The 27,537-nt window shown below is 43.5% G+C and overlaps 5 protein-coding genes and 1 long non-coding RNA gene across 11 annotated transcripts in view; 4 read left to right on the top strand and 2 right to left on the bottom strand.

Annotated features, from left to right (window-relative positions):
* Nucleotides 1–14,098, top strand: part of Ypel (Yippee-like) — a 38,533-nt gene extending 24,435 nt beyond the window's left edge. For 2 of the 3 annotated variants that reach the window (XM_033472228.2, XM_033472229.2), the window contains 4 exons: nucleotides 8,856–9,379; nucleotides 9,606–9,649; nucleotides 10,816–10,924; nucleotides 11,030–14,098. In XM_033472228.2, the coding sequence (XP_033328119.1) occupies nucleotides 9,278–9,379; nucleotides 9,606–9,649; nucleotides 10,816–10,924; nucleotides 11,030–11,119 (345 nt within the window). In that variant the 5' untranslated portion in view covers nucleotides 8,856–9,277 and the 3' untranslated portion in view covers nucleotides 11,120–14,098. Of the gene's footprint in view, nucleotides 1–8,479; nucleotides 8,684–8,855; nucleotides 9,380–9,605; nucleotides 9,650–10,815; nucleotides 10,925–11,029 lie in introns of those variants that run through there. The other variant, XM_033472230.2, reaches the window with a different exon arrangement.
* Nucleotides 14,099–14,425: 327 nt separating this feature from the next.
* On the top strand, nucleotides 14,426–17,815 carry LOC117221336 (uncharacterized). 3 transcript variants are annotated; one of them, XM_033472219.2, is made up of 5 exons: nucleotides 14,426–14,646; nucleotides 15,141–15,505; nucleotides 15,579–15,850; nucleotides 15,911–16,142; nucleotides 16,217–17,815. In XM_033472219.2, the coding sequence occupies exons 1-5, from the start codon at nucleotides 14,621–14,623 to the stop codon at nucleotides 16,387–16,389; spliced, it is 1,068 nt and encodes a 355-aa protein (XP_033328110.1). In that variant the 5' UTR covers nucleotides 14,426–14,620; the 3' UTR covers nucleotides 16,390–17,815. The 3 variants fall into 3 exon arrangements, with proteins under 3 accessions (XP_033328110.1, XP_033328111.1, XP_033328112.1); XM_033472220.2 differs by having other exon boundaries at nucleotides 14,427–14,646; nucleotides 15,159–15,505; XM_033472221.2 differs by lacking the exon at nucleotides 14,426–14,646 and adding an exon at nucleotides 14,684–14,949 and having other exon boundaries at nucleotides 15,159–15,505.
* Nucleotides 17,816–17,863: 48 nt separating this feature from the next.
* On the bottom strand, nucleotides 17,864–20,949 carry LOC117221335 (FGGY carbohydrate kinase domain-containing protein). The gene is made up of 11 exons (XM_033472218.2): nucleotides 20,809–20,949; nucleotides 20,437–20,703; nucleotides 20,259–20,370; nucleotides 19,951–20,188; nucleotides 19,755–19,882; nucleotides 19,395–19,577; nucleotides 19,124–19,331; nucleotides 18,907–19,057; nucleotides 18,696–18,770; nucleotides 18,287–18,564; nucleotides 17,864–18,204 (listed from the first exon to the last, which is right to left on the bottom strand). Exons 2-11 carry the CDS (start codon nucleotides 20,611–20,613, stop codon nucleotides 18,117–18,119), a joined length of 1,638 nt encoding a protein of 545 aa, XP_033328109.1. The 5' UTR covers nucleotides 20,614–20,703; nucleotides 20,809–20,949; the 3' UTR covers nucleotides 17,864–18,116.
* On the top strand, nucleotides 20,886–22,329 carry Pop5 (POP5 ribonuclease P/MRP subunit). Of its 2 annotated transcripts, none has more exons than XM_033472226.2 (4): nucleotides 20,886–21,026; nucleotides 21,694–21,839; nucleotides 21,911–22,080; nucleotides 22,159–22,329. In XM_033472226.2, the coding sequence occupies exons 1-4, from the start codon at nucleotides 20,962–20,964 to the stop codon at nucleotides 22,273–22,275; spliced, it is 498 nt and encodes a 165-aa protein (XP_033328117.2). In that variant the 5' UTR covers nucleotides 20,886–20,961; the 3' UTR covers nucleotides 22,276–22,329. The 2 variants fall into 2 exon arrangements, with proteins under 2 accessions (XP_033328117.2, XP_033328118.2); XM_033472227.2 differs by lacking the exon at nucleotides 20,886–21,026 and adding an exon at nucleotides 21,173–21,553.
* LOC117221341 (uncharacterized) lies at nucleotides 21,645–23,031 on the bottom strand. The gene is made up of 2 exons (XR_004490483.2): nucleotides 22,894–23,031; nucleotides 21,645–22,787 (listed from the first exon to the last, which is right to left on the bottom strand). It is a non-coding gene; the product is annotated as an uncharacterized LOC117221341 (long non-coding RNA).
* A 43-nt stretch (nucleotides 23,032–23,074) lies between these two features.
* Nucleotides 23,075–27,537, top strand: part of corn (microtubule-binding protein cornetto) — a 60,529-nt gene continuing 56,066 nt past the window's right edge. Inside the window, exon 1 of the mRNA XM_033472215.2 lies at nucleotides 23,075–23,461. The gene's annotated coding sequence lies outside the window, so the exon portion shown is untranslated. The remainder of the gene's footprint in view (nucleotides 23,462–27,537) is intronic.

Genomic DNA, 27,537 nt, shown 5'->3' on the forward strand with positions numbered 1-27,537 from the left:
CATAGGAGATAGGAATGAAAGCAAAACATAACAACATGTTACAAAGTACTAATTAACTACAATATTAACATGATTGATATTAATACTCAAGAACTGTACGAATACTGTTATCTTGGAAAATTATTAGGATCGTACATATTTTATTTTTTTCAGGTTAGGTTCTTCAGTTTAGGTTTCGTTCGCATACGTTCGTTGCGATTTATGTTCACGTAAACCATAAAAAACGACTTCTAGATGAACGCACGTAATACAGGGTTATACAGGATACGTAATACAGGGTGTCTCAAAAATGTCTCACAATCCGAAAATGGCGGGTTCCTCGAATCATATGAAGCAACTTCTTCCTTTACAAAAATGTTCTCCGAGGCACCATTAATGAGTCATTAACGAACAAACAGTGTGCCAATAAGAATCGAGTACGGCCGACGCGAGGCGGCTCGGCCAACCAGCGCGCGAAGCCTGGTTCCGTTCATTAACCCCACCGCCTCGCGCCGGCCGCGCTCGCCGAGCCATCGAGCGCGCGAGGCCCAGTTGCGCTGATTGGCTCGGTCGCCTCGCGCCAGCCGAGCTCGCCTCTCATTGGCACACTGTTTTTCGTTGATAACTCGTTAACGGTGCCTCGGAGAAAATTTTTGCAAAGGAAAAAGTTGCTTCGAATGACCCGAGGAAGCTATCACTTTCGGATTGCGAGACAATTTTGGGACACCCTGTATTATTAAAAATATGATCGTTCTTACGTCGATGCACCAAATGTTCTAATACTTTTGCGTACACATCTCTTACGAACGGCTTATTGCTTCATCCGGTAGCGGAGTCGTGTTCGTCTCCCAAGATGCCACCTAATCCTTTCTCGTCTTATCTCCCGAGGGCCCCGGGAATATCCAACTTCCCACAAAACAAGGGTGTCGATATTTCATTCCGTGACGTCGACGAGCCCCGTCTGGCTGCTTATCTTATCGGCTGCAACGGACCGGCATTCATTTTTCCTCCTGACTCGACACAGAGGTTCAGGGTCGTGAGAAAATCACGGTTCCCCTCGGTTGAATCCTCGGCGCAAACAAATCGGAAACACCGGCGTCACTGGCGACGCACGGGGACCGTTTCGGGATCGTCTTTATAGAACGTTCCCGATCGCCTCCCGCGTATTTATCCGCTCGGCTGATCGCGGCGGCGCGGGTAAACAGGTGAAAATACGTCGGTTCATTCTTGAGGCGAGAAAAAGGAACGCAACGTCGCGCGTGACCCACCGTCGATAAAAATAAACGCGTTACCGCCGCCGGTGAATCACTCACGCGGTGCGAAACGTGTCTCAACTTCGCAGACGCTCCGCGCGCTTCGCCGCTACGCAATTGAGAAGTTTCGAGGGCGAGCGTTGTTGTTGCACCGGTGTGTTTCTCTTTTTTTTTCTTTTTCTTTTTCGCCGGCGTGTGTCACGCGACATTCGGTTCCGCGTGCTTTCGCCGCTCGCACACCACGTCTTCCCCGTCCGGCACGGTGTGCCTCGCCGCTCAGCGCGTGTGCACACGCACGCACGCACACACGCGCGCGAGGGAGGGGGAAGCGTGTGACGCGTCGTGCGCCAGGTGGGAAAACAAAACTTGCACGTGCGCCGAGACGAACTCGCGCGGACGCCTCTTTCGTCGAATTCCTCGCGTCTTATTCATTGCCGGGCCACGGTACACGCGGATCGCACGTAATATTCGAATTAGTCGGACTTCGAACAGCACCATCAACTGTCCCCAATTATTCAGATTGTTATTCCTGTCCGAGGTAAAAAGCCGTTGGTTCGATGAGCATCGAATTTTCATGACCGTAATGCGTTCTTGACTCAGGCAATGCATATACAATAATTTCCTCGCATTGTTCTAAAATACTAAAAGCGACTCTTACACTTTTAACGACGTTTAAACAAAACGAAAATATAGTTTAACAGATACAGTCATTTTTCTCTTGATTTTTGTTCAACCCTCAACGGTCCAATGCCACCATAAAGACTAAAAGCGACTCTTCTACTTTTAACGACGTTTAAACAAAAGAAAAATATAGTTTAACAAATACAGTTCTTTTTCTCTTGATTTTTGTTCAACCCTTGACGGTCCAATGCCGCCATACACGCGGCAGAAATCAATAAAACCGTAAAATCTGGCTGGAAACATTGGAAGAATAGGCACGATTGTTTCGACGAAAATATATCAACGAAGTTTTATTTTTAAAAAAGAATATCTCCTCTCTATATTTAATACAAAAATTTTCGGTACAAAATTTCTTTTCGTCTGAAAAACAGTCTTGACTTGGCTGTCTGTGTAAACTGAAAATAACTGAAAATAAATAGTGTAACTGAAAATAAATAGTTTTAACCTCCTAAGGGTTAAATATCTGAAAAACATGTAAAGGTTACATCGAGTCTCTATAATCGTGTACGCCACTGCACCTGCTCTTCCCAAGTCCGTTTTTTCGTTTCCAAGCTGAGGGACAATGCGAGAGAAATTACCGAAACTTTCAGCCCGCCAAAACGCGACAGAACAAACATGGCCGCCGATGGTAAACATTGTTCAGCGAACTGGCGTAATTTTATCAAGACCACGTTTTCGGTACTGTCGATACTGTCGATATATAATAATAATTAATCGGCGCAAAATCGAGGATTCGAAACGTCGAAACGGGTTGGCAGCCGGAGACGCGCGCGCGCTAGCGCGCGGCCGCGCCGTCTGCGCCGGCGGCGAAAAAAGGATGACAAGAAAATCGGAAATACACCGAGGATGCGTCGGCGACGGGTAGCAATGACCTTGGGCCGTGGTATTGACTCTCGGACGTTCCATCTCTTTGTTCCCGACGATCCGTCGGGAAAGTTCTTTCTACGGATTGGTAGCCCGCGGCCGACGAACCCCGCCATGATTTTGCACGGTGCCTCGGGTATAGTCTTGTTCTTCCCCGCTCAAGGTTGAACGATGTCTGGGAAATTTTTCAATTGAAACGTCTCGGGACAGAAACGCTGTTCCAACGCTCGCTACGTTATTATACCACATACAGCGATGTCTCTCTTCTCGGCGTAACTCGAGTATGCCAATCCCGACGCCGAGACATTGCTACGGCCCTGTAATTTATCGATTTTCTCGCGGCCCTTTAATTTATCGATTTTCTCGCTATGCTAATGTTCTCGATGGTGAACACGTGTGCTGCCGGCACGCGTCGCGGCTGCTTTGACTTCGGAATTCCCGGAAGACAACTCGTAATGCAATGACATAACCTTTTTTAACGTTTTAACGTTTTAACACTGATTTCTTTTTTAACATATTGTTGATAGTTTTGCAATTAAAATGATACCAAACACGACATTGCTGTGAGCAATATGTTAAAAAAATTTTCATGTATAAACAATTAGAAATAAAAATGTTAAATCGTCGTGTTTTAGTCTATCGTTACAATGTTGTACACCGGCTGTCTCCGATGCTGACCGCTGCCTTACATATACAGGGTGTCCCGAAAATGTCTCGCAATCCGGAAATGGGAGGTTCCCGAGGTCATTTGAAGCAACTTTTTCCTTTGCGAAAATTTTCTCCGAGGCTTCGTTCACGAGTTATCAACGAAAAAACACTGACCAATAAGAGATGAGCTCTGCTGGCGCACGGTGGCCCAGCGCGCGAGAAACGCGCGAAACATGGCGGCGTGGGAAATTGTGGCCGCGTACGCTGTTCGAATTGGATTTGAATATAAATAAATAAAATGAAATAAGTAAATAATAATAATAATAATAAATAATAATAATAATAATAAATAATAAATAATAATAATAAATAATAATAATAAATAAAATGAAAATAAATAATAAAAGTGCGCGCTTTTCGCGAAACGCGAAAGCGGTCGAACAACGCCGCCGTGTTGCGGCGGTGCGATTTTCTCCGTTGCGCAGACTATTCTTATCTGGTGCACGATTAAACGAATTAATCCCGCGGCATCGTCGTTGTTTATAAACATTAATGTGAGAAGATAACCGTGTAATAACACGGGACACCGGGCGGGAGAGAGAGCCGTGGTTCCCAACCTCGAAATCTCCGCGTCGAAAGATTTTTCACCGGTGCTTGGCTATATTCATTGTTTACCCGCAGAATCACGTGCCGACGTACTAGTACATACTACTCTTTTATACTTCACGATCCCGTCTGCGTCGCATCGGATCGGTCGTTTTTAGCTTTACAAGCCACTTGTAAAAAGGTTATAAGCCGCGATAATTCGCGAACGATGTGCAATATGCGCGCGTCGCGGTTACTTCCGCGCTGCCAGACAGATTGCTGTCCCGTCTCTCCCCTCCCCGCGCCACTCCCCCTCCCCTCTCCGGTGGCCGTTATCGAAGTTAATATAGGCGGACGAAAATCTTTTTTTATTTGGCCGTTTAAATAATAGTCGTGCAAACTGGATTCGCGGAACGGTAGACACGAAACATCGAGAGAAACATCGTCGTTGAGAAAAGATGGTGGTTTACGGTCGAATTGCTAACCTCGAACCGTTTCCGAAGCGATCGTAAAACGTCTTTCGTTGCCTGACGCGTGTCGCGATGGAATAAACTTAAATAGGGTTGAAATTAAAAGGAACACAGCGGGCTACAGAGAACAATGGCTTCGCGGTTCCGTGCTTCCGTGTTCCCTTTATAGTCGACCGGGGACAGTTCGCTGTCGTGTCAGAAATAATACAGCGGGAAACATACGGCGGTCAGGTTAGGTGTCACACAGAGCGCGCTAATTCCGTGCGTTCGCCGTAAGCCTGGAAAGTCGAGTAGCGCCGTGTTATCGCGAGGCCGTCGTCTGCGAGATCATTGTTTCGATTGATCGAAGTTAGAAAGGAAAACGAGAGGAGGAACAGAGAGACAGACACTGTAAAGGGAACTCTCCGCGGCCACGGAACAAAAAAAAAGCAAAACAAAAAGGTTAGACGACGACAAACTCGGCCGGTGGAAAGGAGCGACGGAGGGGTGAGGGGGGAGAGCGGAGGAACAGGTTAAAGCGGCAAAAACGCCTGCCGACTGCACAACACAGGACAACAGGAGATCGTCGGTCTTCTCGTTTCTATATCTTCCCGTCGTGACGACGACGACGTTGCGCGTCGTTCTTTCCTCGGCCGCGCATCAAAACAAAGGCCTTGTCGCGCTCCTTTGTTTGTGTACACACACGGTGTCACGTGACTCCGGGGAATATGCAGAACACGCTCGACGATTACAATTATATAAAGTCTCGTCTTCATTCATATTAATGAGGATGATACACTTAGCGCGGCGTCCTTGAAATCGATACGTTACACCGCTATAATTTATTATTATTATTCCGTGTCCGAAAGCAATTATTATTGGGAGGGGGTGTTAAAACACTTCTCAGATTTTTCGAACGGTTTTACGTCGACGGCATTTGCAAATGCTTCTTCGAGGGATTAATTGTTTTCCGATTAACGGATTAATTGTTTAATATCTCCTGGATGCTTTCTTTTCGTGCGAGTTCATCGACGCGCAGGTTTTTTGTAGGTTAACTTGTTGGACATTTTTTGATGGGAGAGCAAACCGAACTCGACTGCACTTGGTGTTTTTACATCTTTCGAGGGATCAATATTTCGCGAACATTTCGCTGTCGATGCCGTTTTCCCGAATCTCGAAATTTCTGGTAGAGATATTTATTCGGTTGGAACTAAGGTTACGTCGAAAGTGTCTTAACACTATGCCGTCCGATGGCACCACGCTGGTGCCGTGCAAAAACTATCCGTTGTATGCCGATGGTATCACTTTGGTGTAATTTTAAAAAACTGAAATAACATTTGAACTATATTTCTTGAGCGTTAAAAGGCAACGAACTGACTACAGCATCGTGTTTATTCAACTAAGAATTAAGTACGAAAATTCTTGGACGACATATCTTAAGTTTAGGAATTCATATTATCGCCATCTTCGAAATTTCTCTTTAAATCTAAAATTTTCAAGCTATTACGCCGGCGTCAAACGAAAGAATCATATCTAAGACGTTAGAAACGGTGTTCTAGTGTTCATTGGATGTTCGTACGTTGGCAGCTGTTCGCGATCCTAGTTCGAATCGAAGGAAGCAACTTTCTGCAGCGGATTCGCAGTCGCGCGGAGGCCGCGGCTCGCAGTGGGGTGGTGGGGGCAGCGGGACGAAGGCGTGAAAGAGAAGAGCCTGGCCCGCACTTCCTCCATCTTTATAAAGAAGAAGCCATCTCTTAAGCGCATCATAATGGAGACCTTGTCTCTTTTCTTTGTTTGAACACGCGCCAGCACGTGGCGACGCTCGATACGGAGAGAGAGAAAGAGCGTGCGAGCGAGAGAGAGAGAGAGAGAAAGAAAGAGAGAGAGTAATGCATTCGATGCTATTGCGCTTCAAAACGTTCATGCGTTGTCTTGTCCCCCGCATTCCCCGCTGCAGCATTTAGATTTTTACAGATGTATTATCCGTGCGTGTTATCTCCTCTTTCTCTCTCTCTCTCTCTCTCTCTCTCTCTCTCTCTCTTTCTCTTGCTCTCGCTCTCTCCCCCTCTCGCTCGCACGCTCTTTCTCGGTGAGTGCGTAACTCGTCGGCGGCACGGTCAACGGCGCATCTGCCGATTTTTCAGTTCTGTAGCGGCGATGGTAGGGCTCGGACGGTTCGATACACGGACCGCCGCCGTTATTTAATCAGACCGTTATAAATAACACGGGACTGATAGTTGCGGAATAAATACATGTATATGTATAACGCGATAGCGGGTAAACAGCGGAAAGGCGCGCGGTGTAGCAAGAACGACTCGCGCGGACCTCCGCCAATATTCTTCTCTAGTTGACGGTTCAATTTCGTCCGCGGCCGTTTTAAACGAGCCGCAATTCGACGCGGCGCGGCGCGTCGGTCACCGGTGACCGTCGGTATTAACTCGTGCAGCGTCTTCGCCGCGATTGAAGCCCGACAAATTGCATCGCGATATCTACGCGTAGAATTCTGTCGTGATATAACAGAGCAAGGGGGGGGGGCATATGCATATTTATATGCAATGCATATTTCTTATTTCGCATAAAGATCCGCGGTCCAGCGATTGTACAGGGTGTCCCAAAAATGTAATAACATATATAAATATCCATAATATTATAATTATATTATCATATTATGATATATATAATATACATAAAATACTACATTATTATATATATGTGAATATACAGGGTGTCCCAAAAATATCTCGCAATCCGGAAACGGCGGGTTCCTCGGATCATTCGAAGCAGCTTCTTCCTTTACAAAAATGTTCTCCGAGGCACCGTTAACGAGTTATTGACGAAAGAACAGTGCGCCGACGCGAGGCGGCCCAACCAACCAGCGCGCGAAGCCCGGTTCCGTTCATTGGCTCGGCTGCCTCGCGCTAGCCGCGCTCGCCGAGCCAACGAGCGCGCGAGGCCCAGTTGCGCTGATTGGCTCGATCGCCTCGCGCCAGCCGAGCTCGCCTCTCATTGGCGCACTGTTCTTTCGTTGATAACTCGTTAACGGTGCCTCGGAGAACATTTTTGTAAAGGAAAAAGTTGCTTCGAATGACCCGAGGAATCTGCCACTTTCGGATTGCGAGACATTATTGGGACATCCTGTACATATATGTTATAGCTGGTTATTATTATTAATCCAGCGAAGGAAGCTCGCACCGAAGGAAATAGAAAATGGGTTCCCGGTTTGTTGCCCACACAAGGGTTGATTGCTGATCCACCATTTCGAAACGACGACGCGACGCGTCTATCTTGGCCGGCTCGCTCGCTCTCTTCGCAACGAATGGCCGTGTCCCATCTTGACGTCACCTCCGTCGGCGTGCCCGCGCGGATCAGATTGAGCTCTCTGGGATCGTTAGATCGCTCGACGACGATACGGCGCACAGTTTGTGTCAGGGATCGTCGTGGGCGTTCCAACTAGGCGACGATTAAGTTGCGCCGCGAGACAACTAGGCAGCTGAAGAGCGTGACCATTAGGAGAGGGACGCTCTCGGTCTACGGAACAGTCGGAAAATGCTCGATCGCTGTTCTCATCGGTTTTTATCCGAGGACTCGGTTGTATTATTTTTAGACGCGGTCGGCGGGTTCCCGAGATCTCGGGTTTAAATCGGGTCAGGGTTATTCTTGGGGGTTATATTATTATACGGGTCGGGACCTGAAACTTTTTGCTACTTGGATTTGATGCCCGAGAATTTTCGGAAACATGAAAATTGATTGGGGAATGTTTATATGAATTCAGGAATATATGTTATACAAGGTGTCCCAAAATTATGGTACCTCCGGGAAACGAGGGATTCCTGAGGACATTTGAGGTAACTTTTTCCTTAGCGAAAATGCAATCCGCGGCTTCGTTTACGAGTTATTGAGGAAAAACGCTGACCAATGAGCGGCGAGCTCGAGTAGGCGCGCGGCGGCCGAGCCAACGAGCGCGCGGAGCCCAATTCCGCCGATTGACTCGACCGCCGCGCGCCAGCCGAACGCTCGCCTCTAATTGGACAGCGTGTTTTCTTTGATAACTCGCGAACGATGCCTCGGAGAAAATTTTTGCAAAGGAAAAGGTTACTTCGAATAACCTCAGGAACCCTTAATTTCCCGGAAGTGCCATAATTTTGGGATATTATTTATATTGCTATATTATTTATTATTATATTTATCGTGTATCCAAGGCAGATGATACGCGATCAGGCAAAGGTAATTAAACGTCTAAATATGCCTACCGAGATCCCATTTTAAAATGATGTTTATTTACACCCCTGATCATATATTCTCCAAGGCAGATTTTCAATGATTTTGTTCAAGGCCGATTTTTCCAGCGTACCGATTTCCACCGTTTGTTTTAACGAGAACAAATTCTGGTTCACAGGTGTCCCCGAACCGGCGCTGTCTGAACCAGCTCAACAGCTGATCGGAGTACGAAGCGGCGGTGAACGGGGCCACTATTGCACCAACCACCCCGCGATTGGAAGAAATTCAATTCGATAATCGTCGCTGGTTAACGGCCAGACGTTCACCACACACGGGAGGAGAAAAGCGTCTCGACGTCACTTGATAACAATAACAGGAGAGAGGGAGAGAGCAAGAGAGAGAGAGAGAGAGAGAGAGAGAGAGCGCGCGCAAGAGAGAGAGGAAGAGGTGGATAGAGGGGAACAGCGTGTGATCAAGGGTTGGCGGCAGAGGGAGTGAGGAGAACGACGACGTCGACAAAGAAGAAGAAGAAGAAGAAGAGGAAGAAGACCGACAAGGGCGAGAGAGGAGAGATCTCTCTGCTTGCTCGGACACGCCATCATGGTCAAAACTTTTCAAGCATACCTGCCCTCGTGTCACCGCACTTACTCGTGCATTCACTGCCGTGCTCACCTCGCCAACCACGACGAACTCATCTCTAAGGTGAGCCGTGATAGATCAGGTAACGAACAGACTTCTCGCATTCGCTTCTTCCGCCGCTCTCTCTTGTGTGTGTGTGTGTGCGTGTGTGTGTGCGCGCGCGCGCGAGAGCGCACGTTCACGTGCACACAAACACCCCGAGTCCCTCCCCCCACCAACGCCCCCGCTCTCTCACTGTTCACGCAACTCTAACTCTTTAACTAACACGGTGTTTCCTTTTTGATTGCAGTCCTTCCAGGGCAGTCAAGGTCGTGCCTATCTCTTTAATTCAGTGTAAGTATGCTAATGCCTGCCCTCGCAGTCCCAGATAGAATCGGCGTGGAAAGTAGGACACGTACACTTCACCCGGAGAGAATTGTACAGGGTGTACACACGGTGTATATTGAGATTCAAGACCGATGCTTCCTTTTGTTCTACACGCTCTGCCTTGTTGTTCTTTGTTTCACGACGACGACGAAGAAAGAAGTCTTTTGCGTCGACGGAAAGTCTTGACAAGAAATCATGTACACGATTTGCGAGCGCGTTCGATACGCCGTATACCCTGTCGCCTGATCTTCCCAAAGATCAACGTTTTGTTTTTAACCCGTCGACTGCCAGCTACGAGACATATCTCGTAGTGGGTGCTGCAAGTTTAGATCGGCTACGAATGGCTATTTTAGTTAGGAAATATTAGAAAGGATGAATGAAAAATGTATACAAGGGTGTCCCGAAAATGTCTCGCAATTCGGAAATGGGAGGTTCCCAAGGTCATTCGAAGCAACTTTTTTCTTTGCGAAAACTTTCTCCGACGCTTCCTTTACGAGTTATTAATGAAAAACAGTGCGCCAATGAGAGGCGAGCTCGGCTGGCGCGCGGCGGCCCAGCCAACGAGCGCACTGGAGCCCGGTTCCGTTCATTGGCTCGGCCGTCTCGCGCCAAATAATCTCGCCTCCGATTGGTCACTGTTTTTCGTTAATAACTCGTAAACGAAGCCGCGGATCGCATTTTCGCTAAGGTAAAAGTTGCTTCGAATCACCTCGGGAATCCCCTACTTTCAGATTGCGAGACATTTTTGGAACACCCTGTACAGCGTAGAGAACATATTGATTATCAATAAAAAAAATACTGTGAATACCATTGCGATATTATATCAGTAACTTAATATTATTATAATTATAAAATGATATTATATATCTAAAATATTATATATCATATATTATATTATATATCTATATTATATATCTAAAATATTATTATATATTTTTAAAATAAAACCGTGGCACCCAGGGCAAGCTAAATTTGCGTGGCAGTCAATGGGTTTAACTTTGTCCAGCTTTGTTCAATTTTGTTCACAAGAGCGAACAACACAAGCGTTTTCTTATTTTCTTGTTTTCTTTTCTTTTTATTATTATTATTTTTTTTATGACTGATCGTTACTGAATCCACGCTGGTTGTTGCAGGGTGAACGTGGGCTGTGGTCCTGCAGAGGAGCGAGTTCTGCTCACCGGCCTTCATGCTGTGGCTGATATTTACTGCGAGTGCTGCAAGACCACCCTCGGGTGGAAATACGTGAGTTTTTATACGTTCTGCTAACCAAAAAAGAGGTGGCTAACTTCCACCGTGACACTGCCGCGAGATAGACCAGCCTGCGAGTGGTTGCCTTGAAATTTTCAGGAGCATGCATTCGAGTCGAGCCAGAAGTATAAGGAGGGCAAGTTTATAATCGAGCTTGCACACATGATCAAGGAGAATGGATGGGAGTAAGTCGTGTCGGTGTACAAGGACTCGGTACATCCCTGAACAGCGACGCCTATTCTTTTGTCCTTGATAATGATGATGACGACGATAATGATGATGACGATGATGATGATGACGATGATGATAACTACTACTACTACTACGACGACGAAGACGATGATGATACACGCCTACAATGTTGTTCTACTTGCAATGTGCGGCCCCCTCCCCTCTGTCAAACCACCAACGAAAGTCTGTGATTTCATTTGTGATTTGTAATCTTAGTAACTGTTTTATGTTTCGGACAATTCGACGTTGGTTTTCGTTCTCTCTGATCGACTCGTCGACAAGCGACAACCGATGACGCCGGTGATCCGCCGTGCCGCGGGTATCGGGCATACGAAGAGGAAGAAGAGGAAGTATTGTAAAGAAATTATTTTTCAAAAAAAAAAAAAGCTAGGAACGAGAAGGAAGAAAAAAAGGAGCGAAGAGAAACGGAAGGAGGACGAGAAAATCGAGGAGAAAAGAAGAGAAGAGAAGAGAAGGAAGAGACAGAGAGAGAGAGAGAGAGAGAGAGAGAGAGAGAGAGAGCGAGAGAGCTGGCAAGAACCGAGAAGTAAATAATGACGACGAGAAGCGATGGTGATGAATATGATGACGACGATGGTGCCATGGCGGAGAGGATAAAGACCCGAGATCGGCCTGTTCGAACAGTGGGGTGCCCCACTTAATTTTTCAATTCATTCATCCACGCGAGACGTTCCGCCCACGCGCGCGCTCGTCCACGGTAAAATGGTAAAAAATTAACGCGCGGGGCACCCCGATCGATCAGTTTCGAATCTGTTATGCACCGGAGCAGCGCAAGTGCCCACAGACATTGCTGGACTGACTGCCTGCCTGCCGCGGCGTCTATCATTGGAATTTCACTGCCGATATTCCTAATATTAATTAAGACTGCCGCGCCGCGTGTAGTTGGCGGCGCGGCAGCGGTAGATCCTAGTATAGCTTACGATATAGCGTACTAAAGCCTATGTTACAATATTATAGGACCTCATGGACATAGAATGTAAGGAATATGTAAGAGTAATGAAGCTGAGGAGAGGAGCAAAATAATGTGCAGGGAATGAAAGAACGAGCGAGCGAGAGAGAGAGAGAGAGAGAGAAAATAGAGTGATATAAAATACGAATGAAAGAGGGAGAGAAAGAGCGAGAGAGCGAGAGAGAGAGAGAGAGAGAGAGAGAGAGAGAGCCAGAGTATGATAGGGAGAGAAAGACAAAACGTTACTTGTGTCGCGCGTACATGTTTGATTTTATGTTCACCATGCCTGCCAAACTGTCTGTTTGTCTGCCAGTCGCCATTACTTGTTAGTGGAATGAAAAACAAGAAGAAAAAAAAGAAAACCGTATTCTAACATGTTCACACATTCTCGTCGGCTCTCGCAGGGTGTGGTATGACTGAATAATATTTTTTCGTTGTGAAACCATCATTTTTGGACTGCGCCTTCCTAATTCACGCACCATAATGTATTAAACGATGATGAGGAAAAAGAAAAGAAACGAAACTAAGAACGTAACTACTAAAACACGAACGAAAGAGATAAAACAAAAGAAAATATATGGAACAAAATAATTGCTCATTACTTTTTAACAATCGATCTCATTTGTAAATATTAAATAGAGTTGAGTGTAAACGTTCACGAGTCACTGTATCACTCGGAGGTAGAGCGGATATCCGTTGTGTTCCACCTCAGGATACCCCTTGTACACGATTAATTGATTTCTATCATCGGTCATTGAAAAGAGAGAGAGAGAGAGAAAGAGAGAGAGAGAGAGAAAAGAAAAAGCAGAAAAGTGCATGAAGCTACGTTTGTTGACTTGTCACGTTTTTTTCACGCTAGACCGGTCTTCTGTACGGCGGCGATGTTTTACCGTGTTTTCATTTGTTCGTCAAGATGTTACGTCTCGAGCACCGCATGTGTGAATTGGACAGGTTTCGTTCTAGGTGGCTTGTCGTGCTACCTTCGTTACTTATCCGCGAAATTTTAGGGCGTGTTGTAGCGACCGAAATTAGAAATCTCGATCACGCTGTTCGACGCGTACATAATTTAGGTATTTTTATGACTTCGAGCCATCGCGTTTCTGACAGATAGATCCTCGTCAGCCGAATACTGAATCTGTAAATTCATTCTTTCGGGCGTCTAGAAAATTAAAAAGGTACTTTACAGAGCTCGCATGTATTCGGCTGACGGAGAATCGTTCGCTCGAAGTTACGAATCCTCGAAAAAAAAGAAAAAGATGAAAAGCATTGTTTGAACAGCGTCGTCGCGATGTGGTACATTCATTCGTTGGAGCATGTGTTTTTGTATTGTACGACCGAAGTAACACACCCGATGTATCTCGTGTAATATATCAAGACGAAGGTAGCAATAATCGTACGCGTGAAGAGAAAAAAAAAGAGAGAGAGAGAGTTTATTTTTCTTTGAATAACGAGAAAATAACGAATCGATCAAAAGGTGTAACTGTGAAACACAAGTGTACAAAAATTGATCAGTTCTTATATATATTGTGCTAGACATCTCCGACAAAAAAAAGCATAGATTGAGTAATGGACACGTGTGAAAACCGAATAAATATACCGGGTGGAGTTTTAACGGGATTTGCGAAAGGGAAATGGGTATATTCGTATGTTCATTGTTTTAAATGCATACATATGAACGATGCGATGTGTATTTTGCGTGCGTGTCTCGGAACAAGTGGTGAATGAATGTGCCGGCCTAATCCTACATGCTGTCTCTTGGAGAGTACTTTTTATATTACTGTGCCGATGCCCCCCCTTTGTCCGCGCACTCACTTTTCTGAGAGTCTTGTTAAATTGTGGCCCACCAACACCGAATTCTATAGTTTCCAGCCTCCACCGACATCCACCCATTACCACCATTACACAATTTTGCTTTGTAAAACATGTTCATAATAAAAACAAAGAGGAAATACAAAGTATTTAATCGACGGTGACTTTATTTCAATCGAAGCTCTCTCTCCTTCGAGTTAACCGAACAATAGAAATCCGAATACACCGAAGTGATTAATCCATATTATCCTTTTCTTAAATATTATTTCTATATCCTGTATATATATATAATATATTATTATTATATATACACATACATTATTATTATATAATATTATATATATATATATATATATATATATATATATATATATATAAACCTGTTCGATTTTATTAACGAAAAGGAAAACTAAATCTGCCCACTGATTTATTTTCTCCTCTTTACCGACGGAGCGCGGAATGTATCGGAATGTGGTTAGTGCATATTTCGACGTCCGTACAAGTCGCTGCGCGATGGATGCGTAACATCGACGTTGCTCCCGGGTCTTTTTTGTGGTTCCTTGTTGGTTTCCTCTATTTTTGTTTACATTTTAGTTTGTTTAAAAAAATGTTATAGGCTTCTATTTGTTTTCACGGAGTTGTGTAGCGACGGACGAACGCGAGTTCTGCATAAAAAAGAAATGAGAAACACGAAAGTTAAAGCGAGGTATATAGTGCATCTCCGGCGTATTAGAATAGTGCCGATCCTATAATACTTGTTGCTTCTGCTATGCTGAAAAAATTTCTTCGTTTTTATTTAATTGACTGTTTGCAGTACCGTGTACCGTTTTTTTTTCTTTTTTTCTGACCCAGTCTAATAATTTAATTATCTTAATTTCAATTCTAATAATTTAACCTTTGTTATATTAAGGATAAGAAAGTTATATTTAACTCGCAAGAGTATTGATTTTTCCCCCACCACTGCTCACGCACAATGGGAGTTTGTTTCATTCACGTGTGACCAAACGTGGTCCGTTTGTATTTTATTTACTATTATGTAATGGATATATATATATTCCGTTGAAATCAAATTTTGTCGGAAAATATTTGCTTTCTGTAAAAACCCAAGGCATTCTAAATCCATTAATTTAAAATATGAGTAAAATATAAGATGTTAATAATGTTGTTCTTGTTCAGTTTCTTTGTGCTAATTATTACTAGGTATCTTTGTTTTTGTAGACAATGCATGGAGCGTTTTGGAGATCAAGGGGGATACTTTGATGTTGTTGTGCGCCCAATGTTGCAACAGGGGCACGAAGGGGAGCTGTGCGGGTGGCTGAAGGAAATGAGCTTAATTAGGACCGATTCTAACTGCCCGAATCCAGAATGCAAAGGTAGAAGTCTGGGTTGGAATCAAGCAAGAATCGTGGACAAATACAGCTGGTCCTGTCCCAGCTGTACTAGAAAACAGTCGATAAGGGAAAATTCGTTTTTTTTTGGTATCAAATGTGATCTGAAAATGTGCCTTCAGTTGATATTAGGATGGTGTCAAATGATACCCAGCGAACTCACTGCTAATTACTTAGGTATGCAAGGACTCGCGTATCAGATCCGTTGTACGATTCGTTCCATGTTCTAAATATCTTTCTCCCTTTCTAGAAATAAAGAAACACGTAGTTAAGAAAGTATATGAGAGATGCGACGAGGTGTCCGAAAATTATGTGAAGACTCATCCGCAGGATTGGGTTCTAGGAGGTCAAAGTGCAATATTAATTGTGGATGAATTTCCTAATGGTTATATGACTGAGAATCCTTCTGATGTAACTAGTGCTAAGAAGCGCAATAATAATTCTCATACGATAGTCTGTATAGCGGAGGTAAACACTATACCAATCCGCATGTGGTTGCATATGGTTGCAGCAGTTCCAGAGGTATGTATCGCCAAGTACATTTAATTAAGCATTATTTTAATTTTGTTCTACTTATTTCAGCCAATCAAAATGGATAAAACTCACGGGGAGGTTGATAAGTGTACCACGGTAAAAGAAGCTTTGAAGGAAATTACAAAACACAGTGCTCCAGGTAGTTACATTGTGGCAAACAATCGAGCTCGTTGTTGCAACTATGATCTGTTACAAGAATTAAAGCAGTATAAAGTGATCAGCGTGGAACATTTGCAGAAATTTGATCCACCTGGTAAAAATAAACTTCTGAGTAACTTAGGTATGTGTGCAATATGTAATGTTTCTAGAAGAGTACAGCGTATTGTTGTGCACAAAATTATTTACATTTTTCAGAAACAATCTGGCAAACCAGTGTCGAAATCTGCGAAGAAATTCAAGAAACCACTCACAATTTGGGGCAACGAATAATAGCTAAACATTTGTGGAGGCAGAGATTCGGTACGTCTCCTTCCATGGCATTTCAGTACATGCTTAATCATATCGCAGAATATTATCGCTTTATTTGAATTTCATTTATCTAGTGTTTCCACTAATTTTAGTTTAACTCTTCAAATACTACAAGCAATATCGATTGTTAATTAATGATCCTTTTTTTCTTTTGGGTAAAAGTTGCGTTAAAACTTGAATCAATTGCGTAGGATAGCAATTCGTTGTCGATCGTATGACAATTTTATGGTATCCTAACTGCACAAGTTGCACAAATGGCCTTATTGAAATTAAGACTAGATATAAAAATAATTGTAAAGGATTTATATAGATATAGATATATGAAGAGAGATATCTCCGTGGAATGGAGTATACAATGTTCAACAAAAACACGCACTTTGTGTCTTCCAAATATCAAAATATAAATGATTTTCAAGTTAAATATTTATGACGATTGTTGACTAGTTAGAATTATATCATTATATGGAATCTTGTCTCTGTTAAAGCACATTCGAAGAATACTGTTCGCGTAGGATTCTTTTCTCACTTTTTTTTTTGTCAAGAGTTTAGTTCAAGAGCTAGCTGCTAAAAAAGACTGACGATGATGATATTGATATAATATTAAATTGTTTTGAACGTCACTGAAAATTCGAATGTTCGTTTAAGGTATATATGTATAATTGAGAGACGCAGCAGCTATTAATACTCATCAGAAAATTGTATAAAACTTGCTCACGGAAAATGGTTCGGAATTAAAATGGATACAATATCTATAAATTGAAGTCTTAGAAAAAAAAAACTTGCTTCGCCCAGAGTGAATACGGATAATGTCGTGGTGCAATTAGTGCCAGCATTTGGATTAGAATTAAGTCTACGAAATCATAGATAATCCAATTTATATATCATTAATGTGTACAACAATTATAATACTTAATGATGATCTAGAGTTTTATCCAAAGTTTGATACCAGTATTATTTAAAATAATCTTCTGCAAATCGACTGTCACGTAAGTTTAATTGTCGTCGGTTTCTCAACCCTTTAGTTCGCCGAAATACCTTGTGATAAACCGACTTTGTGATATTGCAAATATTATTTTCGTTCATCGTCTTGAACCAACGTCTGTAAAATGTGTAAGGATACCAAGGATGTCAAATTTTTTTTTTAGAAGATTTTGCGAACCATGTGATATCAACGTTACTTTCTACGATATGAAATGATCTATTGCAAGTTAGAAAGATAAGAAAATATCCTTTATGACGTAATATTAATATTTTTATAACGAGTAATCTTTTTAGCAATACTGTTGTAAGTTTGTACAAATATTGTTGAAACAACTACAAGAGACATATGCAATAAGAAAAAAAAAGGTAACGCGTGTTTTTCTACCGAAACATTTTGTAGCAAACGTAAAAGAAAGTTGTAAAACATTATATACAAAATGTGTAAAATTCAAATTCATACTTAAATACCAAATAAAGCAATAGAAGTATACATATATATATATATATATATACACAATATGTCCAGCGTATAAAAATGATTACCATTCCAAATATTTTCGCATACATTTTTATTTGTAACAAACAGGAATAAACGAGCAAAACATATTAACAAAAATATATCTCTGAAAACGCTTGTATACATAAAATATATTTCAACTCCATAAAAAAATAGTATAAACATTGTTCCTTATAATATGTACTAGTTATGAGATTCATTGTACTTCTGTGTACTTCTGTGTGTTAGCGTAGATCCTATACCCGCGGCGTTACAAGCTTAAAAGGTACTGTACAATAGTAGTGGCAGTTACAAAAAATCTTTATTCATGATCTCTCTATAATTATTTTGATCCAGCACCATTTTTCGGAAAACTCGATACTTCTGGAGATGATATCTGAAAGAGAAAAAAAAGAAACGGACAGGTAACAAATACTTTACGTCGTCTCTTTATAAAATTAATAAAACAATTCACTCACTTGTGACACTCGTCTTTTGGTTTAACAATGTTCGCAGATCCTCCCATCGTTTTGATCGCGTCGTATATGTTACTGAACTTTCCGGCTGCGTAAGATCCCAGAATCGCTGCTCCTATCAGCACAGATTCCTTCTCGACAGGGCAAAGCACAGGTAAACCCAATACGTCTGCCTGAATCTGAATGAACAGTGGATTTTGGCTCAGGCCTCCGCATACCAGTAGCTCCTCTATCTTGTGACCAGCGGTTTCCAATGTTTCTAAAATGTGCCTTGTCCCATACTGTTGAACAAATTTCAAATATTAAAGTCTGATCAATTTAATCCGATATTTTTTTACTCATTTTAAATATACTCATATTTAATATATACAGAATAAGCGCCTTTAAGATGAAACGTCCGAATCATTCGTACCGTTAATGCTTGCACCGTTGCCAAGTAATACAATGCCAAGTTCTCTTCGTCAACGGACAGAGATAATCCCGATACCTGCATAGCAATCATTTTTAATGAAAATATATATATATATATATATATATATATATATATATATATATATATATATACATATATATAAATTGTAATGAAAATATATTTTCAAATACATGAGCAAAATTGCTTTTACCATTCCTTTGAGAGTTGGGTCAGCCAGTGGGGAACGGTTTCCATGAAAGTCTGGCCAGACGTGAATCTCCTTCGTCAGGTACGACACGTTCTTCAGACCCCTCTGATCCGCCATCGTCTGCAGCAGTTCCGTTAAGTATTGTTGGATGTGCCTAGGAAACAGTAACAAATAATAGATCAGTTGAACAAATTTGTTTGGTACACACAAGCGAACTCACTTGTTTCCGCTTAAACTTTTCAAGATCCCTGGTGTTGCAGGATGCGTGTCGATTATGTGATCCAGCAGTTTCCCGGTCGCGCTTTGCCCGCCTTCGTTCAACCATAATCCCGGTATCATAGCACTGTAATACGGTCCCCAAACACCGTTGACGAAAAGCTTCTTCTCGTTGACTATCATGTGGCAGGTCGAAGTGCCGCAAATTAATGCTGAAAAATAGAAGAGCAGGTTGTACGATTCAGACAAGAGAAGTGTATGAGATCTATCTTTACCTAATCTCCTCTGCAAGTTAGCGGATGAACCAGGTACAGTGCAGCCTATCATGCCAAGTCCCCCAGCATGCGCATCGATTAGGGAGGTGCCCACAGCGGTACCTTTCAGAAGTCCTAATTCAGACGCGGCTTTAGCCGACAGTCCCTGGTCAACGGGATCCCCGGGTGTCCTCACGTCGCTACCTTCGTATCAATAGTTCTCTTTGTTAAAATAAAGCAATACTTTCATACTATGTGTCTGAACATAAAACAGACTCGTTAAATCGTTAAAACGTTCTTCCGCATAGACACTGGAAATTCCGTTCGGTTCGATCGACTCACGTGAAAATAATTGTCAATACCTAAAATTGTTGTCAATACCTATTTTCTTCCAATTATCTTTCATGAGTTCTCCCAGCTGAATCTGTTGAAAAAATGCCGCGTTCCATCCGTTGTTGCCGTCTGGATCAGCATTGTAGTTCCACTTACATACTAGAGAGCATAATGATCTAAAATTAGATCAACAAGTTATACCATGTTGCTCAATTTTCATGTCAGTGTGCAATGATGTAACTACCTCGAATCGGAACCTGTGGCTTTCCATGTTAGGAAATCGGGCAGATCGAAAAGGAACGCTGTACGGTTCCAGGACGAGGGTAGATTCTTTTTCAGCCATAACATTTTCGGGGTCTCCATCTCCAGCGATACTTTCCCGCCGACGTACTGAAGCATTTCGTTGTCCTGGGCATTTATGTAGTCCGCTTCTTCTTGCGCTCTGTGATCCATCCACAATATGACATTCTGTTTGTCTTCCCCTGCATTGAAAGTTGCAAAGTTGTGACAGCCAACTTAAAATACCATTTTTTGATATCGATTTCAACGCACCAGTGGGACTGATCGTGACCGGAGATCCTGTCTTGTCCACTGCCACCAAGGAACAGGTGGCGTCAAACCCGATGCCTTTCACATTATCTGCAGAAATATCAGCCACTACTGACTACAAATAATAAATATTATACTTTTTGTTCAAAATGTTACACCGTACGAACATCTCTGTTAATACCTTCACCACATGACAAACTGCACTCCAAATGTTGTCGGACGATTGTTCGTAGAAGTTAGGAGCAGGATGGAAGATTTCTAGAGGACACGTTGCCAATTTAACTATCTTCCCCTTGGAGGACACCAAGGCGGCTCGAGCGCTTCCAGTTCCCACGTCAACACCGACAAAGTACTCCATTATTATATTTAAGATTGTTCGTTGGATACTGTGTACCGTTCGTCAGGAGAAACCGACTGACTGTTTCGCTTTGAACAGTATCATTATAAGCTGTAAATTAGGATCGTTATCAACCGAGCTTTACTGTAATCATTCAGTTACTTTTTAATATCACATGACCCTGAGATAACACCGACAGGATTAAGAAACACTTACCAATAGCACAAGTAGCAGCCTGTTGCTTAGGAAAACTCTCTGTGTCGCGCGCACAAGCAGAGATAGAAAATTCGACGCGGAAACGGAACAGAGTTGCTAACTCGAAAAACTTTTTCTTTAATAATTATTTAGGCTCCTAAACGCGACTTTCGTATGACGCTATACATGAATATCGGATCAATAGGATCAACACTAAAGGCAAAGTACAACGTCATTACGTAAGTTTTCGCGACACGTAGCATTAATCAAGGAAACACGTGTGCATAAAAAATACCGTACGCGTTACCTTGAATAATTGCACCGTGTTTCGCTCTGTACCGACATCGCTGTCTCACGGTCTTCGAAAGACTGCTCGAACTTTTTCCATATACGTGTCGAAAAGTGAACGGACACTGTGTTAGAACGTCGTTAATACATTTCTAATAAAAAAAAGTCGGAAACTAGATTGCAGCTGGAAAATCACGTTGAAAATGTATTCCATGTTGCACGCACGTGTGCGTGTGTTTGACAGCGACCTAGCTAAACCTTGCCTATCTAAGCGCGGTTGAGAACGTCGCACGTGGTAATGTTTTTCTGACGCGTTCGCTGTAAAGTGTGTTATTTACCGATAACGTACCGCTAATTATCGTAAAATAAGGTTTCGTTCGTGTAACCAGTGTTCAGACCGTCCTTGAATAATGCTTCTGTGATCAGTACCGTGATCGACGCGTTACATAACCTAAAAGATGGTTCGTTTTAAGAACAGGTAATGCGATCGTTTTACATTACAGAACTAATTTATATTTGTCGAACGCTTAATGGAATCTTTTTTTACGTAGATAAAATATCACAAACAATGACGATCATAATCTTTTATTGTTGACGATTACATAAGTTCGTTTGCAGATATTTGGTATTCGAAATAACTCTCGGCGATAACCACGATAAACATTTTCCGCTGAAAATCACGACGCTGCACGTTGCTATAAATCAAAAAGTACAACAGCTGTACGGTGACTTCGGTGTAGCGGCGATAAAAGCTGGCTTCAGTGGTAAAACCGAATGTGCAATAATACATATTTTCTTTGTAATCCGACGACCTCATGATCTATTATTCTTCTAGCCAAGTACTGCAACGAGCACACGAGGATAGCATTAGTCAAAACTAGACACGGACCGCACAAATTTCTACTAAAGGCTATTCCTCTGATAAACGATATCGCGAGCCGTCTGGTGCGGGTGAAAATACTTTACGTGGGAGCAACGCTGAAACATTGTTTCCTCTATATCAAGGTACACAGATTGCTTACCGCTGAGAATGACAAACTCTTCCGTTACTTGTATCTTTATCGAATGCGTACAATTGTTTAGCGTCACCAGCAAAGGAAACTGGAACGCGTGTGGAACACCTTGAAAACCGACGCCGAAAGGAGAAACATGGAGAACGCTTTGATGACTCTGGTACCGGGAATGAAAGATTTTACGTAGATTGAAAAATTGTATTCTATACACACGTCTAATAAAACAAATTCTGCGAAGCTACTTCCACGGATTATTCTGTCATCGATAGACAGCGGAGTTTATGCGTGTACGTCAAAAATGAATAGATCGAGCACAAAAGTAGAGACGCATTAGAAGAATTTAAGGATAACGCTGTCATTATTTTCAACAGACCACGATTGTCAAAAAAGAAAAGACGCTTAAAGCTAATTTATATTTCTTACAATTAACTTGGATAAGTTTTATTTTGCATAAAGATCCACAGTCTAATGATCAAGTATTTAGTTATAAAAGGACTAACCACAGTTCGCTAAATTCAGTATAATCTTCGAAAAATCTTTGAATATTTTGATCATGAACATAGCCAAAGTTGCGAACCATTGTGGCCCATCGAGGCGGGAACGATTCGAATTTTCAACCACCGACCGCCGAAGAATGTCGCGACGAAATCGGCAGCCAGAAACGTTCCATTAAAGAGCATCCTTCCAAATCGCTGGAAACTAAAATTAAAAACGTTTGAAAACGATGGGAAAATCTGGTCGAAGTTTCGTACGTGTTTGGATGCGAAAAAGTACACGATAGACCGCCGTGCGGGTCCTAGTTTACCATTGGATAAAGGGTGCGGGTAATAAGGGTCATTGCTGGCCGTCGCCAGTTGTCGCTGGTGGTTACTGGAGGGAGAAAGAGGCAGAGCCATTGCTCCGGTTCCCGAGGCAGGGAACGGTGGTGGCCCGTGTAGTCCGTATACGAATATAGTTGCCAGTCGATCCGCGAAGGTGCTCCCAAAGTGGTGGTGATACTCGTGTGCAGGCGAGCAGCAAGAGAATCGGGCAGAGACTGTCTGTGGGCCGTCGAACGAATCCGCGCGCCGCGAAACGAAAGGATCTTTTCTATTTACGCGAGAAGGATCGGAACGGAACAGAAGCGCGCGTCTCTCGTCGGCGCAACGCCTGCGATATCTGTTTACACGAGCGAATCCAAGGTGTCTCCTGCGAAGATCCGCCGAAGGAGCCAGCCCGAGCGGCACGCCTCAACCTAACCCCGGCTCACCATCGCCTTCGGTTGCCGAATACGTACGCCGACTGGCGATCCTGAAGCCTGACGGACAGACAGACAGGACACGGGGAGAGAGCACACCGATCTCGCGACGAGGATCCAGCAATTTTTCACCGAGGTAAGACGCGGTGTGTCCTTTTTTCCGTACAGGTTATCGATTTCGTGGCGCGTCGTTCTCGGGGGGATGCGTACGGAATTCGCGGCGACGCGATTCTCTTCGGCGGTTCGGTTGGTCTCGCGGTTTCCGCGGTTTAGAGTTTCGTTGAACCGTTAACAATCGAATCGTGTCCGGACGTGTCGCCGCGAGTCGTCCGCGAATACGGAACAATCGATTGGCGAAATCAGTGGCGTCGCACCCCTCGCGCGGACGGACCGATGTTATCTTCTCTTCCAATAAGACGAGTGGGAGGCCTAATCTAACGTTCGAGCCGCCTCGCGTAATTACTCCGCTTACGACTGTCATTACGTGTTCGATCGAGAACGTTTTCTACGCCGATGTACCGTAGATCGAACGATATGATCTGAGTAACGATCGCGGTCGCACATCGAACAATCTTATCGCCGTGTCTCCGAGGATCGAACATCGGCTTCCGGACATGTAAGCAAGCGACCGCTTTTGTTTCGGATTGTACCCCCGTTGAGTTTCTTCGAACGAAATTTCGAGATGGCCTTCCTTTCGAACGAGGAAATGTTTTCGCGTTATGTAAATGTCTTACATAAAAATGAACGAACGGGGCTTAATTTTAATGATTCGTGCATGCTTGCCGCGGGGGAGAGAAGAAAAAAGGCTTCTCTCGCGGATACTCGATGAATTAAACTTGCGCTGATTTGACTTTTTTTTTTTTGTTCACGATGACGTAAGACGCGAATTACGATATGTACGAAATACGATCGCGTACGTCCGTTGTACATATTTGAGGAACGCGGTTCTCTCGCGGGTAAAGCTGGCTTTCTGTTTCAATAATCCGCGGTACGCGATGAGGTAATACATTCGCTCGTGAAAATCGTTTTCGCTGTTTTTCTGCGTCGCGGTGTTAGGCGATAACAGTGACGAATGAAAAATGCGGCACGAAACCGCGACATTTGCCGAACTATTTTTATCCGGGGATCCGGAGTTTTTCTGAAAGATAATATGGTGTCTGAAGGAAATGATGCGTGATTATGCATTTATGAAAAGTAATTGAACAGGTCGAATGCAAAACTGAAATGACGTTGAAAGAATCTCAGGATATCGTTGTCGACTAATTACGATTGTTGAATGAGAAAAAACATTTCCAACCAACTTGTATTTCATACAATTGACTCGAATGCATATTTCTTATTTCGCATAAAGATCCGCGGTCCAGCGATTGTACAGGGTGTCCCAAAAATATAAATATATATATATCATAATATGATAATATAATAATAATATTATGGATATAATAATGGATATAATAATAAAAATAATAATAATAATAAATATGGATATAATAATGTGGATATAATATAATGTAGTATTTTATGGATATTATATATATATATATAATATCCATAAAATACTACATTATTCTATATATGTGAATATACAAAAATGTTCTCCGAGGCACCGTTAACGAGTTATCAACGAAAGAACAGTGCGCCAACAAGAATCGAGTACGGCCGACGCGAGGCGGCCCAGCCAACCAGCGCGCGAAGCCCGCTTCCGCTCGTTGGCTCGGCTGCCTCGCGCTAGCCGCGTTCGCCGAGCCAACAAGCGCGCGAAGTCCAGTTGCGCTGATTGGCTCGGTCGCCTCGCGCCAGCCGAGCTCGCCTCTCATTGGCGCACTGTTTTTCGTTGATAACTCGTTAACGGTGCCTCGGAGAACATTTTTGTAAAGGAAAAAGTTGCTTCGAATGACCCGAGGAACCCGCCACTTTCGGATTGCGAGACATTTTTGGGAAACCCTGTATTGTTTTTCAGTTGACGTATGGAAATTACAGGGGGGAATCGTATCGTGTCGAACGCGACGGCGACGTCGATCAGTATTCGAGCGGCGTAATGCTATTTGCCATTCGTCATTTGAAATAATATTTCTCGACGCGGTGGGAGCGCCGACGGCGGCCACTCGGAAGCTGCGGCGAACAGATGTCGTTCCCTCGCTCGCGCCAGTCTCGACGGCGGTCTTTTCTCTCTTTCTCTGTTCGACACGGTTCCCCCGTATTTACAATGGCCCCTATCAGAAATAATAATCGCGGTCGTGCTTCCCGCTGGAGAGAGAGAGAGAGAGAGAGAGAGAGAGAGAGAGAGGGAGAGACGGCAGGGAATTGTTTCCATCAACGGAGTACTGTTGCGGACTCCGGCCCCGACGGCCGTCGGGGAAGGTTTCTTTCGCGTGTTTCGCGTTCTACCGCCCGATGGGGTCTTTCACCCGATTAGCTCGATGTTCCGAGTAGTATCGATCTGTCAATTAACCCGCGTCTATACTCCTACGTTTGACCAGCCTGCGTAAATGCTTTTCCCGTCTTCTCGAATTCATCCGCTTTTAACCCCTTGCCCAATACGCGCGCGTCGTCACATCTGTGCCCGTGTGTGCACAGGCCTGTCATTCTGTAATGTTTATATACAGGGTGGCCCGTTTCTCGCGACCGTTCCCGAGCTGTGAACGAGACACGCTCGCGCGCACAGGGTGATCCATTTATCCGGATTATTTGGCGCGTGATAAATACATACACCGCGGATTTCCATGACTAAATAAAAATTGTCTATGTTGTCTGAAAGAAACGGAAGGTATCATTATTTTTTATTCATTCGATATAAGCTTCGCTTTTTGATTTAGAACGACTTAAACTAAGTTATACTGTTTTTCTTTGTGCTATAGAATATACTGACAAAGTTTGAACATTAAAATCTGGGACACTCTGTATATCACTGTCTCTTTGCCTTTTGCGAGTCGTCAAATATGTAGACGGACCCAGAATAAAATCTCAATGATTATAAAATATTATTAATTATATAATATTCAATAAAAGTTGCCGCGTGCTGTCCGAATCGATAGCAAAAGGGGGGGTGGGTGGGTCCACGTTCGAATTAATTAACAAAGGTCGGCCATTCTGGCGACACTTGGAGAACCCTCTTAACCGAGTGACACAATGAGCCCTCTTCGCACTCCCAGTGCGCTCCCAGAAACCAATTAAAATACTTCCAGCATTTTACCTCGAGGGGAGAACACGAAACGCGGAACGAAACTACCCGGATTTCAGTGGTTTCCTCCCCCCCCCCCCTCCTTCTGTACGAAACTATGCCGGAAGTTTGTTTCGTCGGTGTTTCGGGTCATCTTCGAACCATGTCGTAGTTTCCAAACCGGTTCCAACCCCTAGAACGACGCAACAATGTTTTCCATTTGTCTGCGAACGCGCGAATCTAAATACCGAAACAACGAGGATTACGAGAAGGAACAAAGAGAAATTATTTTTAGAAATTTGTATCGAGTGTTTGGTTTCTTCTATATATATACAGGGTGTCCCGAAAATGTCTCGCAATCCGGAAATGGCAGGTTCCCGAGGTGATTCGAAGCAACTTTTTCCTTTGCGAAAATTTTTTCCGAGGCTTCGTTCACGAGTTATCAACTAAAAAACACTGACCAATAAGAGGCGAGCTCGGCTGGCGCGCGGCGGCCCTGCCAACGAGCGCGCGGAGCCCGGTTCCGCTCGTTGGCTCGGCCGTCTCGCGCCGAATGATCTCGCCTCCGATTGGCGCACTGTTTTTCGTCAATAACTCGTAAACGAAGTCGCGGATCGCATTTTCGCTAAGGAAAAAGTTGCTTCAAACGACCTCAGGAACCCCCTACTTTCGGATTGCGAGACATTTCTGGGACACCCTGTATATATTCCGAGCTTCGCGAGAGCCGTTCGTTATGCCATGTTTACACAACAGAATGAACGGGACCCGAGGCGAAGGGTAGATAAACTCGCGCGATACGCTGACGATAGGCGTCGTCCAAAAAACGACTCAATTTTCCCGGCGCGCGCGCGCGCGTAGAAAGCCAAGCGCAATCGAATCCAGCGAATTTCCATCGTTGTTTTATCAAGTTGTTACGAACGCGCCCACGTGAGTGTTGCGAGGTGGTCGAGCATATTTTTTTTTTAGGGTACAAAGACGATCGTATCTCTCGGCAAAATTGCAAGTCGGCGAGTAGAAAGAGATTCGATAATAGGTTATGTTGACAGTTCACG

Source organism: Megalopta genalis, unplaced genomic scaffold (assembly GCF_051020955.1).
Source record: "Megalopta genalis isolate 19385.01 unplaced genomic scaffold, iyMegGena1_principal scaffold0037, whole genome shotgun sequence".
Classification (NCBI taxonomy): domain Eukaryota; kingdom Metazoa; phylum Arthropoda; class Insecta; order Hymenoptera; family Halictidae; genus Megalopta; species Megalopta genalis.

What these genes read in the sequence shown, in the direction of transcription:
- LOC117221335 (XM_033472218.2), bottom strand. Translation starts at nt 20,613, where the DNA reads ATGGAGTACTTTGTCGGTGTTGACGTGGGAACTGGAAGCGCTCGAGCC. An exon ending in CAACGGTGCAAGCATTAACG is followed by an intron (nt 18,565 to 18,695) that starts GTACGAATGATT and finishes TTTGTTCAACAG; the next exon opens with TATGGGACAAGGCACATTTT. An exon ending in CCAAAAGACGAGTGTCACAA is followed by an intron (nt 18,205 to 18,286) that starts GTGAGTGAATTG and finishes TTTCTCTTTCAG; the next exon opens with ATATCATCTCCAGAAGTATC.
- LOC117221336 (XM_033472219.2), top strand. Translation starts at nt 14,621, where the DNA reads ATGAGAAACACGAAAGTTAAAGCGAG. An exon ending in AACACGAAAGTTAAAGCGAG is followed by an intron (nt 14,647 to 15,140) that starts GTATATAGTGCA and finishes AATTATTACTAG; the next exon opens with GTATCTTTGTTTTTGTAGAC. An exon ending in TAAACTTCTGAGTAACTTAG is followed by an intron (nt 16,143 to 16,216) that starts GTATGTGTGCAA and finishes TACATTTTTCAG; the next exon opens with AAACAATCTGGCAAACCAGT.
- Pop5 (XM_033472226.2), top strand. Translation starts at nt 20,962, where the DNA reads ATGACGCTATACATGAATATCGGATCAATAGGATCAACACTAAAGGCA. An exon ending in GCAAAGTACAACGTCATTAC is followed by an intron (nt 21,027 to 21,693) that starts GTAAGTTTTCGC and finishes GTTCGTTTGCAG; the next exon opens with ATATTTGGTATTCGAAATAA. An exon ending in ATTGTTTCCTCTATATCAAG is followed by an intron (nt 22,081 to 22,158) that starts GTACACAGATTG and finishes ACAATTGTTTAG; the next exon opens with CGTCACCAGCAAAGGAAACT.